Source organism: Tamandua tetradactyla, chromosome 7 (genome assembly GCF_023851605.1).
Source record: "Tamandua tetradactyla isolate mTamTet1 chromosome 7, mTamTet1.pri, whole genome shotgun sequence".
Lineage (NCBI taxonomy): Eukaryota > Metazoa > Chordata > Mammalia > Pilosa > Myrmecophagidae > Tamandua > Tamandua tetradactyla.
Genome location: NC_135333.1, coordinates 32,514,360 through 32,527,943, shown reverse-complemented (window position 1 = coordinate 32,527,943; position 13,584 = coordinate 32,514,360). Strand labels below are relative to the sequence as shown.

At 38.7% G+C, this 13,584-nt stretch overlaps 2 protein-coding genes across 7 annotated transcripts in view; one reads left to right on the top strand and one right to left on the bottom strand.

The window, feature by feature from the left end:
- GRAP2 (GRB2 related adaptor protein 2) overlaps positions 1-9,352 on the bottom strand; it is a 76,534-nt gene extending 67,182 nt beyond the window's left edge. For 2 of the 6 annotated variants that reach the window (XM_077168892.1, XM_077168893.1), the window contains exon 1: positions 8,948-9,351. The gene's annotated coding sequence lies outside the window, so the exon portion shown is untranslated. Of the gene's footprint in view, positions 1-8,503; positions 8,676-8,947 lie in introns of all 6 variants that reach the window. The other 4 variants (XM_077168891.1, XM_077168889.1, XM_077168894.1 and 1 more) reach the window with 4 other exon arrangements.
- The window catches only part of ENTHD1 (ENTH domain containing 1), a 321,748-nt gene that overhangs the window by 72,458 nt on the left and 235,706 nt on the right, over positions 1-13,584 (top strand). Inside the window, 1 exon segment of the mRNA XM_077168183.1 lies at positions 13,118-13,582. Within this exon segment, the coding sequence (XP_077024298.1) occupies positions 13,273-13,582 (310 nt within the window). The 5' untranslated portion in view covers positions 13,118-13,272.

The following is a 13,584-nucleotide window of genomic DNA, read 5'->3' as shown; positions in this document are numbered from 1 at the left end:
AATATTTTGTAGTTTTCCATGTACAAGTCCTTAACATCCTTGATTAAATTTATTCCTTGATGTATGATTCTTTTAATTACTATTATAAATGGATTTTTTTGTTGATTTCCTCTTCAGATTGTTCATTACTAGTGTAGAGAAACACCAATGATTTTTGCCTGTTGATCTTGTATCCTGCCACTGCTGAATTTATTAGTTCTAGTAGTTTTGTTGTGAATTTTTCAGGATTCTTTATGTATAGGATCATGTCATCTGCAAACAGGGAGAGGGAGAGTTTTACTTCTTCCTTTCTGATTTGGATGCCTTTTCTTTTACTTCAGGCAGGCACAGTAAGATGGTGGCACAGGAAAGTGTGGAATTCAGTTAGCCTCTAGAGCAGCTGGCAAATAATCAAAGACTGTAACAACTGTTTGGGGGATATATATGACCAGACACATCATACACCAGTCTGGAATGAGTGGAAGGGCCAAGATCACTGTGCAGAGCTATAAGTAAAGCCTCAAACTGCTGGCACAGCAGGCTGTGTTGAAGACACTTTCCTGTAGGGAAAAGAAGCAGTATCTTCTAGGATCAAGGGAAGATAGCTCAACCAAGCTTCAATTGTGGTTAAAATGAACAAATCTGGACTGCTGAATATAAGCTCCAAGGACAGATAAACCCACAGCAAGCAGGAAAGGAACTCTGAGGTCCCTTCCAGCAGAGAGGAGGTAGGGCTGATGGAAAAATAACAAAAACAAAAATAGAGCCTTTTGGAGTCAGCTGAGCTCAAAAACTGGAAAAGGACTGTGCCCCAAGAAAAGGGACACATAGAGCTGAGTATCAATGCTGGCTCTTGACTGGTGAAACTTGGGGGCTGGGGACTGGCTCTGAAAAGGGATTTCTTCTTTTTTTTTCCATTTTTTTATTTTAAGTAGTTCATTAGATAAAACCTCAGGCATTTTCAATTGTCAACACTGACCCAGGCAAGGGAAGAGGTAAGATATGTCTGAGAGACAAAATACCTAAAAGTGAAGAAGATAATTCCCTAAAGGGCATATCTTCCCCAAGAAAAGGTGGGGAGGACCAGTTCAATTGGTGGCTCTCACTCAGAGAATTCAGACCCCAGGAGCTGGAGAACAGAAACAGTTTAACCTTGCTTTCTACCTCAGCCTCTGTCTCAGCCATGTCCCTGGAAGGACAGGTTCTGCTGAGAATGAAAGGTATCACACCACTTTATGCTGGTGGGGAGGTGGGGGCTACAAGCATCACCTGCTGGGGAGGATAGGAAAAGCATAGAATTTAGAGGCTTCACAGGAAAGTCTAACACCTGTGGGGTCTCATCCTCAGGGAAACTTGATATCGATTACACCTTCCTCCTGGGACCTGGACCTGTCTTGTCTTGGAAAGTCTGATTGGGGTTGATCACATCTGGGAAGACCTCCTCAAAAAAAAAAAAGGTTCCAAATAGGCAGGGCAAGAACCAGACAAACAAAAGCTGAAAAATTCTGGTCAGAATTTTTGAACTGAATGTCAAAGAATACACAGAGAGCAAAGCCAACCAATAAGTAAACCCTAGGTAAAAGAGTAAAAATAACCTCCAGAATACACTCATCAAGGAAATCAAATGCCTACACGCCAGCAGAAAATTATCAATCATACTAGGAAGAATGAAGAGATGGCCCAGTCAAAGGAATAAACTAATGCTTATATTGAGATACAGGAGTTGAAACAACTAATTAAAGACGTTTAAACAAACATGTTAAATCTAATAAAAAATAAAATAAATGAATTGAGGGAAGATATGGCAAAGGAAATGATGGATATAAAGAAGACATTAGGAGACCATAAAGAAGAACCCAAAAGCTTAAAAAAAACACAAAACAAATGGCAGAACTTACAGGGATAAGTTACAAAACAAATGGCAGAACTTACGGGAATGAAAGGCACAACAGAACAGATGAAAAACACAATGGAGTCATACAACAGCAGATCTGAAGAGGCAGAAGAAAAGATGAGTGAACTAGAGGACAGGACATCTGAAATCCTACACATAAAAGAACAGAGAGCAAAAAGAATGGAAAAATATGAGCAGGGTCTCAGGGAATTGAATGACATCATAAAGCAAACAAATATACATGCTATGGGTGTTCCAGAAGGAGAAGAGAAGGGAAAAGGGGCAGAAAGACTAATGGAGGAAATAATCACAGAAAATTTCCCACCTCTTATGAAAGACATAAATTACAGATCCAAGAAGTGCAGCATACCCCAAACAGAAGATATCTGAATGGAACTATTCCAAAACACATACTGATCAGACTGCCAAATGTCAAGGACAAAGAGAATTCTGAAAGCAGCAAGAGAAAAGAAATTCATCACATACAAGGGAAGTTCAATATGACTATGTTCAGATTTCTCAGCAGAAGCCATGGAGGCAAAAGGCAGTGGTATGATATATTTAAGATAGAGAAAGAGAAAAACTGCCAAGCATGAATTCTATATTTGGCAAAACTGTCCTTCAGAAATGAGGGAGGGTTTAAAATATTTTCAGACAGACACTGAGAGAATCTGTGAACAAGAGACCACCTCTGTAATAAGTACTAAAGGGAACACAATAGGCAGATAGGAAAAGACAGGAGAGAGGGGTTTGGAGAAGAGTGTAGAAATGAAGACTATCAGTGAGTGTAAAAAGAGAGAAAAATATAAGATATGACATATAAAATCCAAAAGACAAAATGGTAGAAGAAAGTATTGCCTTTACAGTAATGACATTAAGTGTTAATGGATTAAACTCCCCAATCAAAAGACACAGACTGGCAGAATTCTTTTTTTTTTTAACTGTCATTACTGTAAAGGCAGTACTTCAAATGTAAAACAGTGAAAAGGGACAAAGAAGGACACTATATATTTCTCTTTCTGGATTAGTGACTCTGGCTAGGACTATGAGTACGATGTTGAATAACAGTGGTGAGTGGGTATCTTTATCTTGTTCCTGATCTTAGGGGGAAAACTTTCAGTCTTTTACAATTGAGTATGATGTTAGCTGTGGGTTTTTCATATTCACTCTTTATCATGTTGAGAGAGTTTCCTTCTATTCCTCATTTTCTAAGTGTTTTTATCAGGAAGGGGTACTGTATTTTGTCAAATGTCTTTTCTGTTTAATTTTTGAAGTGATTATGTTTGTTTTTTTTCCTTTGTCCTACTAATGCAGTACATTACAATGATTGATTTTTTGGTGTTGAAACACCATCACATGCCTGGGTTAAATCCCTCTTGATCAGGGTGTATAATTCTCTTCATGTGCTGTTGGATTAGTTTGGTAATATTTTGTGGACTATTTTTGCATCTATATTCATGAGAGATATTGGTCTGTGATTTTCTTTTCTTGTAGTTTCTTTATCTGGCTTTGGTATTAAGGAATTGATGTTCACATAGAATAAGTCAGTAAGTGTTGTGGTCCGAGATTTTTAGCTGTTGTATTCCAAGGATCATCCTGGATATCACCATTACATTGAATAGCTCCATTGCCAGGATTTCAAACACTGAATTCTTATTCTTCAATAGTTCCCAGGACAGTGGTTAAACAGTGAGTCCCTTAACTTCCATGACTAGGGTGGGAGAAGGAAAGGGAAATGTTGAATAGTGCCATATAGGAAGTATCATGGTGTTTTTAGCTTGGTCCCTGTTGGGGACTGAATCATGTCCCCTACAAAAGGCATGTTCAGGTCTCAGCCCTTGGTCCTCTGGGTGTGAAAATTTTTGTAAATAGGGCCTTTGAGGATGTTATTAGTTCAGGTTGCCCAAACTGAATGAGGGTAGGTCTTAATCCAATATGACTAAAATATATGCAAAGGAAATTGAAGCCACAGGGAAAGTAAGAAGGTGAAAGTCAATGGAACCTGGAAGAGAAAAAAGAAGGCACTGCCATGTGCATTGCCATGTGACAGAAAAGCTAAGGAAATTCAAAGTTGGTGGCCAGCCAGAATTCTGATCCTGACCCCCTGGGTGGATACAGGCCTTCCAGCTTCTGAATCCAGGAGCCAATAAATTCCTATTATTAAGCCAACCCACTGTATTTGTTTTAGCAGCAGAGAAACTAAAACAGTCCCCCAATGAGGAAAGTACTTTTTTTACAGGATGTTCCACAGGAAGGGGACTATCACCCTTCCCCTTGTAAGTGTGGGATGGAATGTAGAACAGAAAAATCTCAGAAATAATTTTTTTCTGGTAGTTAAGTCATGCTCAGCAGACATGTTTAAAGCACATTGAGAGGGAAGCAAAGCTTCGTTAATCATTTATTTCATAACAGCACTATAAGTGAATGAATGCAAAGGCAGAACCTTAAAATAGAGACCCCAATATAAGAGTGCCAGCATTCCAGTCTTCACTATTATGGGACACTCAGAAAAATTTCAGCAGAATTGAGAGGATTCAGGAATATGTGAATTTTTTGAAGGGTCATTATTAATATTAGAACTTGTTGTACACAATTATGTTTAACTATGGGAAAATATATACTTCTCATTCAATAAGGTACATTCAGACATTTTCTTTTTTACCCATTCAATAAATACATTCTGAATACCTATTTGTTAGGGCTATTCCAGGTGCTAAAACTGTTTCAGTGAACAAAACATAGTCCCTGCCCTCATGGATCGTACATTCTGATAATGGAAGAAAAAATAAGTACTATTACAGAGAAAAACTGAAACAAGGAAAGAACCATGTGGAAAGTGGCTGAGGTGGGGGTGGCTATTTTATTTTGAGTAAGCCCAGGAAAAAAGTGTGGGGGCTCAGTATTATTAGCCTTTAGGGAAATTCAAATCAAAACCACAAAATATTATGTCACATCCACCAGGATGTCCATTAAACAAGAAGAAAACATCAAGTGTTGGTAAGGATTTGGTGAGACTGAAAACCCTCATACATTGCTGATGGGAATGTAGAATGGTTCAGGTGCTGTAGAAAATAGTTTGGTAGTTCCTCAAAAAGTTAAATATAGAATTACCATAAGACCCTGTAATTCCACTCTTAGATATATACCCAAGTGAATTGAAAACAGGGATTCAAACAGGTATTCATATGACAATATTGATAGCAGCATTATTCATAATAGACAAACTTTAGAAATAACCAGTGCCCACCCATACACTGTAATATTATTCAGCCATAAAATGGAATGAAGTTCTGATTCATGTCATAATATGGATGAATCTTGAAAACACTATGCTAATTGAAAGGAGCCAGACATACAAGGCCATATATTGTATGATGCCATTTATATGAAATGTCCAGAATAAGCAGACCCATAGAGACAGAAAATAGATTAGTGGATGCCAAGGCTAGAGGGAGAAGGGAATGGAGAGTGACTGCTTAATGGGTATTGAGTTTCCTTTTGGGGTGATGAAAATATCTTGGAATTAGTGGTGATGGTTGCACAGCATAGTGAATGTACTCAACGCAGCTGACTTGTATACTTTAAACTGGTTAAAACAGAGAATTGTGTAATACAAATTTTACGTCAATTTTTTAAAAAAGATACGGCTATCTGGGAAAATAGATTTTTTCAAATATGGGGAATAGCAAGTGCAAAGATTTAAGGCAAGGGCAGGCTTGAAGCAGTGAGTGAGGTGGAGAGGAGTCAGCGTGGAGGTGAGAGAGGGAGTAGGGGTCAGAACATGTAAGGGATTGTTGGCTATGCCAAAGCCTCTGGAATTTACTCTGAAAGAGATGGGAGCCTATAGAAGTGTTTGAACTGTGTGGGGGGGAGGTGATATCCTCTGATTTAGGTTTTACATTTTAAAAGGATCACTTCCACTATTGTGTTGAGATTAGATTGTAAGGGAGCAAGAGTAGAGGGAGGGAGAAAAGTTAAGAAAAGTTAAATTGCAGTTAACTTCTGCAATTGTTCAGGCAAAAGGTGGTGGGGGCTTAGAACAGGGAGCGAGATGGTAGCAGTGGTGGGCAGTGGCTGCATTCTGAATACATAGGTAACCAGAAAGTCTAGAAATATAGATATTATTATTTTATTGTATATTGAAATATAGTATCAAGAAGCCATTCAATACCCAGTCTTGGTAGTCACCACGTATTTCAAAGGTAAGCCCATGCATATGATGTGAGGTGTGCAAGACAAAGAAAGGAATCTAAGATGACTCCAAGGTTTGTGACCTGAGAAACTAGAAGCAAGGATTTGTCATTTATTGAGACAGGAGTGACAGTGGGGAAGCAGGTTTGGGAGGCAAGATCAGGAGTCTGGTTTTGGACATATTAAATTTGAGATGCCTCCGAGACACAGCAGTGGGGATGTCAAATAGGTAATTAGATGGAGGTCAGGAGAGGTTAGGCTAAAGATAGAACCATGAGAGTTGTCAGTATAGAGGTATGTTTAGAACTATGAGAATGGATGAAGCCACCAAGAGAATGTATAGAGGCAGAAAAGGCAAGAGTTCCAAGGACTGATCCTGCCAAAGTTGACTTCTGGAGAAATGAGAAGTAACTAGCAAAGGAGATGATAAGTGGTGGTGTCCTGGAAAACAAGCAAAGAAAACTGTTCACTTTATAAAACTCCGAGTTCAGAAACAAACAAAAAAATAAACCACTTATTATCATAGAATGGACATCTGTATTTGGTGGATGCTACAGAATTGCAGCTAAATTCTGGTGCCTCAAACAGGGGAAATTGCTTTAACAGAGTTAATTCCACTGGGCCAGCAAATGCTTTACACTTTTACAGAGCCTAACAAACTCCCTCACGGCTGCTGGCCTCACTGGGACAACAGTCTTGGTCTTGTCGTGTTCTCATATTTTCATCTGCCTCTTCGATCACTTCCATATGCTGACTATTCTCAGAGGTCTGTGGATGTAGCTCAGACCCTCTCCTTGTTCCAGTTCTCTCTAAATCAACTGCCTTGAGGGCATCTTTATCCGGTTGCCCTATGGGTTCCTCACATTCAAAATGTCCAAAACTGAATTCATTATATTTCCTGCCAAGCCTGCTTCTTAGACTGTGTTCCTTATCTTGGTCTTGAGAGTCAATGTAGATTATTCCTTCTTCCTCATTCCCACATGTATTAAAGCAAAGTCCAGGAACCTCTACCCTTTAAATATTATGTGTATGGGTGCCGGTGAAAGAAGAGTATCACTCCAAACCCACTTCTTGCGCTTTAATTATGGCCAGAACTATTATAACATTCTCTCTGTTATGCTTCTGATCTGTTTTTCAGTGGCATCAGAGATTAATTCTAAAATGAGAAATGAATGGGTTTAAAAAGAAAAAAACCTCAAAATATAACTAGGCTTGTGACAGAAGATGTCAGTGGAGCTCAACATCAAGGACCAAAGATTGGTCCTTAGGGCAGGGGAAAGAGCATAGAATTTGAACGCAGAAGATTTGGTTCAAGTTGCAGATAAATGACTTGCTAGTTGAATACTCCTGGGCAATTCATATAACCTATTTGTTCTTACAACCTCAACTCAAGGTCACCTCCAGGAAACTTTCCCTGACTATGTGGATTTAGACAAGCCTCCCTCTTACTTTGATAACATTGTATGCTTGCCTTTATCATGGCACTTATTATGCTGTACTATAACTGTTAATTTATTCCAGCCTCCTCCACTAGACTACAAGTTTCTTGTATTCCTATGGCTGAGTATAGTACTTGGCATGTAACAGGTTCTCAATAATGTAGAATGATTACACATCCCCCAACTTCAGCTTCCTGATTTTCTACCTTTCAGAATCCCTTTGAAATTTACATAATATATGCATATTAAAGACATTGTAAACTGTAACTCAATGTATAAAATATTCTGTTTGACCGCATTGCTTTATAAAATAAAGTCCAAACACCCTAGCATGGCCTTCTAGGCCCAGAACAATTTGTTTTTCAGGCCACCTTTTAAATTTCTTTCTAGTTATTCCTTGCACTACTTTATATTACAGCCAGCTAAACAATATTTCAAACATCCAACTTCTTTCATATCTCCTATCATTTTATATTGTACTCACCTATCTACATGTCAGTGTCAATAATGTAGGCTATTATTATTGTATTTATGATTGAAGTAGTAGGATTGAAGTTAGCCTACTAAGTGTTTTCCTATCTTCTAAGTCTCCCCCATTCTAGTCAATATTCCACTGGGTTACCAAGGGAACATGGGTTTGATTATATTTTCAATGGCTACTCATCGCCTACTGGATAAAATCATCCGGTAGTATGTAGAAGGTTCATTATCATCTGACTTCCATCTGCCACTTTATCTTCCTTTGCTGTTCCACTAATAGTCTTTGCGATAGCCACAGTAACTACAGCACTTGCAGTTTTACCCAGATAACAGGCTCTCTCGGCTTTCATGCCTTTACAAGCATCCTTTGCCTCTAATATCCTCCTTTACTTTGTCCATCCAGTGAACTTCCTGTCACCCTTAAGATTCAATTCAGATGTAAACTGTTCTGTGAAGCCTTCCCTTAAATACTCCTTGACAAAATTAGATGCTGTCTTCTCACTCCTTACGCTCTACCTACCTTGTCACGATGTTCTCTGATGGCATCTGTCACCTCCACTAGCCTGTAAACTCATTTGGCATAGGGCTTGTCATTTTATCTCTGAGTCCTTGATGTTTGGCCGATGTCTGGCGCACAGTGGGTATTCACTGAATAAATCGGTGACTGCCTGTCAAAGGTACCCGAGCTTCTCCTGGAAGCACATCATCATTGCCCTTCACACACACTGCCTTTTTCGTCTCTAGAGACCACTTTTACGTTCTATGTACTCTGAGGCGGAAATCAGCAGCGGGTGGCATTTCTAGTCAGTTAAAAATTACATCAGTAACACAAATTGTAAAAAATTATTCTATGAAAGGAGGATTAGGGCTGTGCTGCAGCCCAACAGATTGTTAAATGAAGATATGTGCCTTCATTCCGCTCGAAGTCTCCCAGCTGGGGCACTTTAAATGCCCCTGCACTCACCTCGCTCTGAAGATCTAGGAGGGGCGGACACTAGACTAAAGAGGGGCCGGAAGTGCAAGGGCGGAAGTGAGGAAGCGGAAGCGGACTTGGGTACGGTCAGTGGGTTCTGGTTGGAGAAGAGGCTGGCCCTCCAGATGTCTCACAAGGGTGTGAGTATGAACGGGAAAAAAACCACAACTGATCTTCTCCGCAGGTAATGTGCTCTGGCTTGGGGAAAGGGTTGGAGAGGGGTCTAGAACCGCTTGTTTGGATTCCACCTCAGGTTCCCCGCAGTCTTCTTCCAGGTGCGGGTGGGACAACGAGGTCGTCACAGAAGGGTGATGCGGCTCGGTTTGTGTGAGACAAGTTCCCTGCAGTGTGACGCCATCACCTCTCTCCTAGCTTCTAGAAGCTTCATCTTCGGCAAGGCTTTCCCTCCACACTAAATTCACTCTCTGAGGGCAGTTGTTGCTGTGATTCCTTTGTGTGACCCGCCTGGCACACAGTAGTCATCCTGAAATTGTTGTTGAATGAATGAAGAAATGGATTCCAACGAAAGACTCAGTCAACAGTGGGCTGCTTCTCCCTCAGCCTCCACCCGTTATTTCCTTTTTTAGTAGTCCTGTCAGGTAATTATTCCTTCTGCTGCAAATGAGGGAACCGAGGCTCCAAGAAGTTGTTAAGCCTTATTTAGGAAATGGCAGTGCAGAACCTCAAATCCTTGCCGTTGGGATCCTAATTAAAGTAATGAGATGAGTTATGTCAAGGCCCCAAATAAGGTTACTGTGTGAGTACATACTGAGTGGTCAGTAAGGAGTAGCCATTAGACTGTGTCTTGTGCACCTCTTTCTCTGTATCTAGAATGGAGCCTCCCATGGTAAGCTCTTGAAAATTATTATCTGAATGAATGAATGAAAACACAATTGGAGTTCGAAAAAGTTTTCCTGGTCCGTTACAGTGTTCTTTCCATGAAACCAGTAACACCCCTAATGCCCCTATAATCATCCTTCCATAATAGTCTTGACCAGAGCTTGTTTCCTTCTGAGTGGAGCTCCTATGAATAGGCGACACCTGCATGGACACACTACCTGCCCTCTATCGTAGCACCACCTGATACATATCTTTCCAGAGATGCTGCAGGTCACACAACCCCTTAGATGTTGTTGCCATTACTGTCCTAAGTGTATGGGTAAAGTGATTAAGCTTCTCAATCTCCTGGCCTCAATCCTGAAATCCAGAAAGGCTTGAAAGCTGTTTTTTTTTTTACCCTAATTTATTTAGTAGCAAAACCTGACACAAACTCAAGGGCAGCCATTATAGTCTTAATTTAGTCCATTTGGTGGGAATATTTACGTATTTAGTTGCAAACATTTTAATATATTTGTGGAGAGTTGTCCTACCTTTACTGTGGATTTCATGTAATATCTGGTACAGGCACTTCATTACCCTTCAAAATTCCAAAAAAAAAATGTGAATTCTGTAATTCATCTAACCTCAAGGGATTTGGATAAAAGCTTGTGGATCAGTACTAATTACTGATCAGTAATCAGTAGTTTTAGTTTACTACTAAACTACTAGTAAATTATCGGTAGTTTAATGCCACTTGATAATTTACATGATTTCCTATTAATTCAGTTGTTGGTGGTGAGGGAGCAAATAGCCTTGGCAAAGCATTGTGGAAGTGGACAGCTCTAAAGCAGAAGCTGAAAGGTCTTTTCTACCTCAACACTTGTTTATTTTGGAATTATTTAAGGGAGAAAGTGCCTTAACCAAACTGAACGTTTTAAATGGGAGAAACGTATTTTATATTTCTTATATCTTACAGAAAGCTGTACAAATGGTAGATACTCAAGAAACATGTTGATTGATTTGAAAATCTTTGCGCAAAACCCCAGAAATTTTACTTGACAATTCATGGACTAGGTTATATATTTTAAATGTCATGTTTATAATCCAAAACTGTAGAATCAATGCAGGTTGATTCCAAGGTAGAATTGTTCAGGAGTTTGGCCATTCCCTCAACGTGTTTCTTGAATACCTACTATGTACTAGATGTTTGTTAGGCTATAGACTTACAGTAGTAAATGAGGTGATCAAGCTCCCTGCCTTCAAGTGGTAGAGGAGGACAATGAACAAATAGACAAATACATGAGTATATGATACAAGATCATGAGACAAGTGCTATGAAAGAAATAAACTAGTACTGCAAAGAGCATGATGGGGAGATGTAAGTAGTTGGTGAGGTTGGTGAAGACCTCTCAGAAGAGGTAACAGACTTGTGATATGAACTACCCTACTTTTCCCCTCCGTTTCTAAATATTGTAGGGATTGGGGTAGCCAGAAAACAGATTCAGGTGTGGACATTTATCCTCTTGGGCACTAATTTTGTCTCAAATGTAACATCACTGTAATTATAATCTCAGGGTTATTTGATAATATGAGTAAACTGAGCATTTGTTTGTAATCAGGTGTCTAAAATACATAATAAACTGACATATAATATATACCTAAAACCAATTAATCGAACTTCTTGTTAGTTCTTAAAGATGTCAATAGTAGAATGGTGTCTTCCATATTCTTTGTTCATGTCACAAAGTACTGTACATGACTAAATGATATTCCCTTACTCAGACTCTTTTCTTTGTGTTTTTTCTACTGATTGGTAAAGTATTTAATTCTGGTGTAGTATCAAGCACATCCATTTAAACTACTATATTGAATAGAAGGCTTTTATTTCAATATTTTTCTAGGGCAGAAAATTCATTTAAGAAAACATTTTTCAAAAACAGTTTTCTTTTAAGGCAGGTTAGAGAATATAGGAAGACCTAAAAATTAGGATTGGTTCTCCAAAATATAGATACATAGCTATCCAAAAAGGAAAAAGAAAAAAAGATTCTAATGGCTCTGTCTCTTTCTGAGAAATCTTAATTAAACCAATACACTTTGTATCTTGCTTATTTGAAGATGTATTGTACTTTAACAAAAAAGGTTAATTATCCCCTTCTCCATTTTTTTTTTTAAAAAGAAGTGATAGTTCATTTAGTATACTTCTGAAAATTTATGTGTTCCTTAAAAATACGTACAGAAATTAATCACATCTGAGCTAGGGGTGGAAAATATTAGGAAGGAGAAAAAAACTAAAAATAACTTACACATTTGTTACAGATTTTAACAGTTTTACTTTCGTGCAGTTTCTCTCTAGTAAAATCTGATTATAGATGGTCTAGTCTTCATTGGGTCTGGATGCTTGTCAGGGCTTGAAATTAATTTGGTATACTTTCTTGGTGGCTGTTGATGCTAGTAATTCCCTAGGGAAATTGCAAATTACCTGACCCACCTTAGTGCAGAATAATGAAAGAGGAAAGGAAAGGAAATGGTTTCATGTGAACCATGAACTGACAATTCACAAACATCATTTAAGGTTTAGGGACTGTATCCCTCCTTTAAGGAATAAACATATCACTTTGTCAATCCAGATGGGCCTCTGCGTGTGTGATTGGAGAGCTCACAGACACATGTTGATCATTCCTGGTTTTAGGGAAATCCTTCCACTATTTGAATCTTATTGCTGATACTGTTTAACCCTAAGCTCACATGAGTACAGAGAGTAATTCACCCTTTTCCTTACCTGTCCTATCTAGACTAAAATATTGGTTCAGGGTATCGTGAGTTGGTTGTGGGGTCTTCTGAAGTGCGATTGTTTGTCTTAATAGTTGTACCAACCTCATTCCTTTTTAGATTATGGAGAAAGCAGACCATATTTAAATCTGATTCTAAGGACTTGTCATTCTGCGAAGAGGAACATTGGGCCACTTGGGTATCTAAAACTCAGTCTTCACCATCATTTAAAATATTTTCCAAACATAATGTTTATAAATGTGGCAATGTTATCTTAAGCATGAGCTATCAAGGCCCAAGTTCCATTTTCTTATATTAACCTGTCCACTGTCCATATGAATGCTTTAATAATTGTTATATGGTATAATGGTCAAAGAGGTTGAATAATATTTTCTGTGGAAACTTTTAGGGGTAGAAAGACCACCTGTATTTATTTAAATACTATTGGTCAGTCCCCAGTGAGGAGACTGAAAAATTTAGAAGCTGAAGCTAGGTTTTTCAGACTGATTTGGTCTTCTGCGAACATTTTTTAGAAAGGTTTAACTTACATGTTTTTGTGCTTTTCCTTTGCAGAAAATTGATTCTTTGTCAACATGGAGAGCTGTCCTTTGTATTTGGGAACGGCAGATATGGGGACTCATTACCTGTCAAGAGTTTTGTAAACCAATTCCACAAATTCCTATTCCATTGCTGTCATCCCCCATCTCTCTTTCGAACTTGTCTTTCTGATGGCATTCAGGAGGCAAGTAAAGAACTTCGTGAAAAATTACTCAGATGCTGAAATAAAAGTCAGGGAAGCTACTTCTAATGACCCTTGGGGTCCTTCAAGTTCTCTGATGATAGATATCAGTGACCTTACTTTCAACACAATTTCCCTATCAGAGATTATGAATATGCTATGGCAGAGACTGAGTGACCGTGGGAAGAATTGGCACCATGTATATAAAACCCTTATGCTGGTGGAGTATCTCATCAAGAATGGATCAAAGAAGGTTATTCAGCATTGCAGAGAGGGCTTCTGTAAACTTCAAACCTTAAAG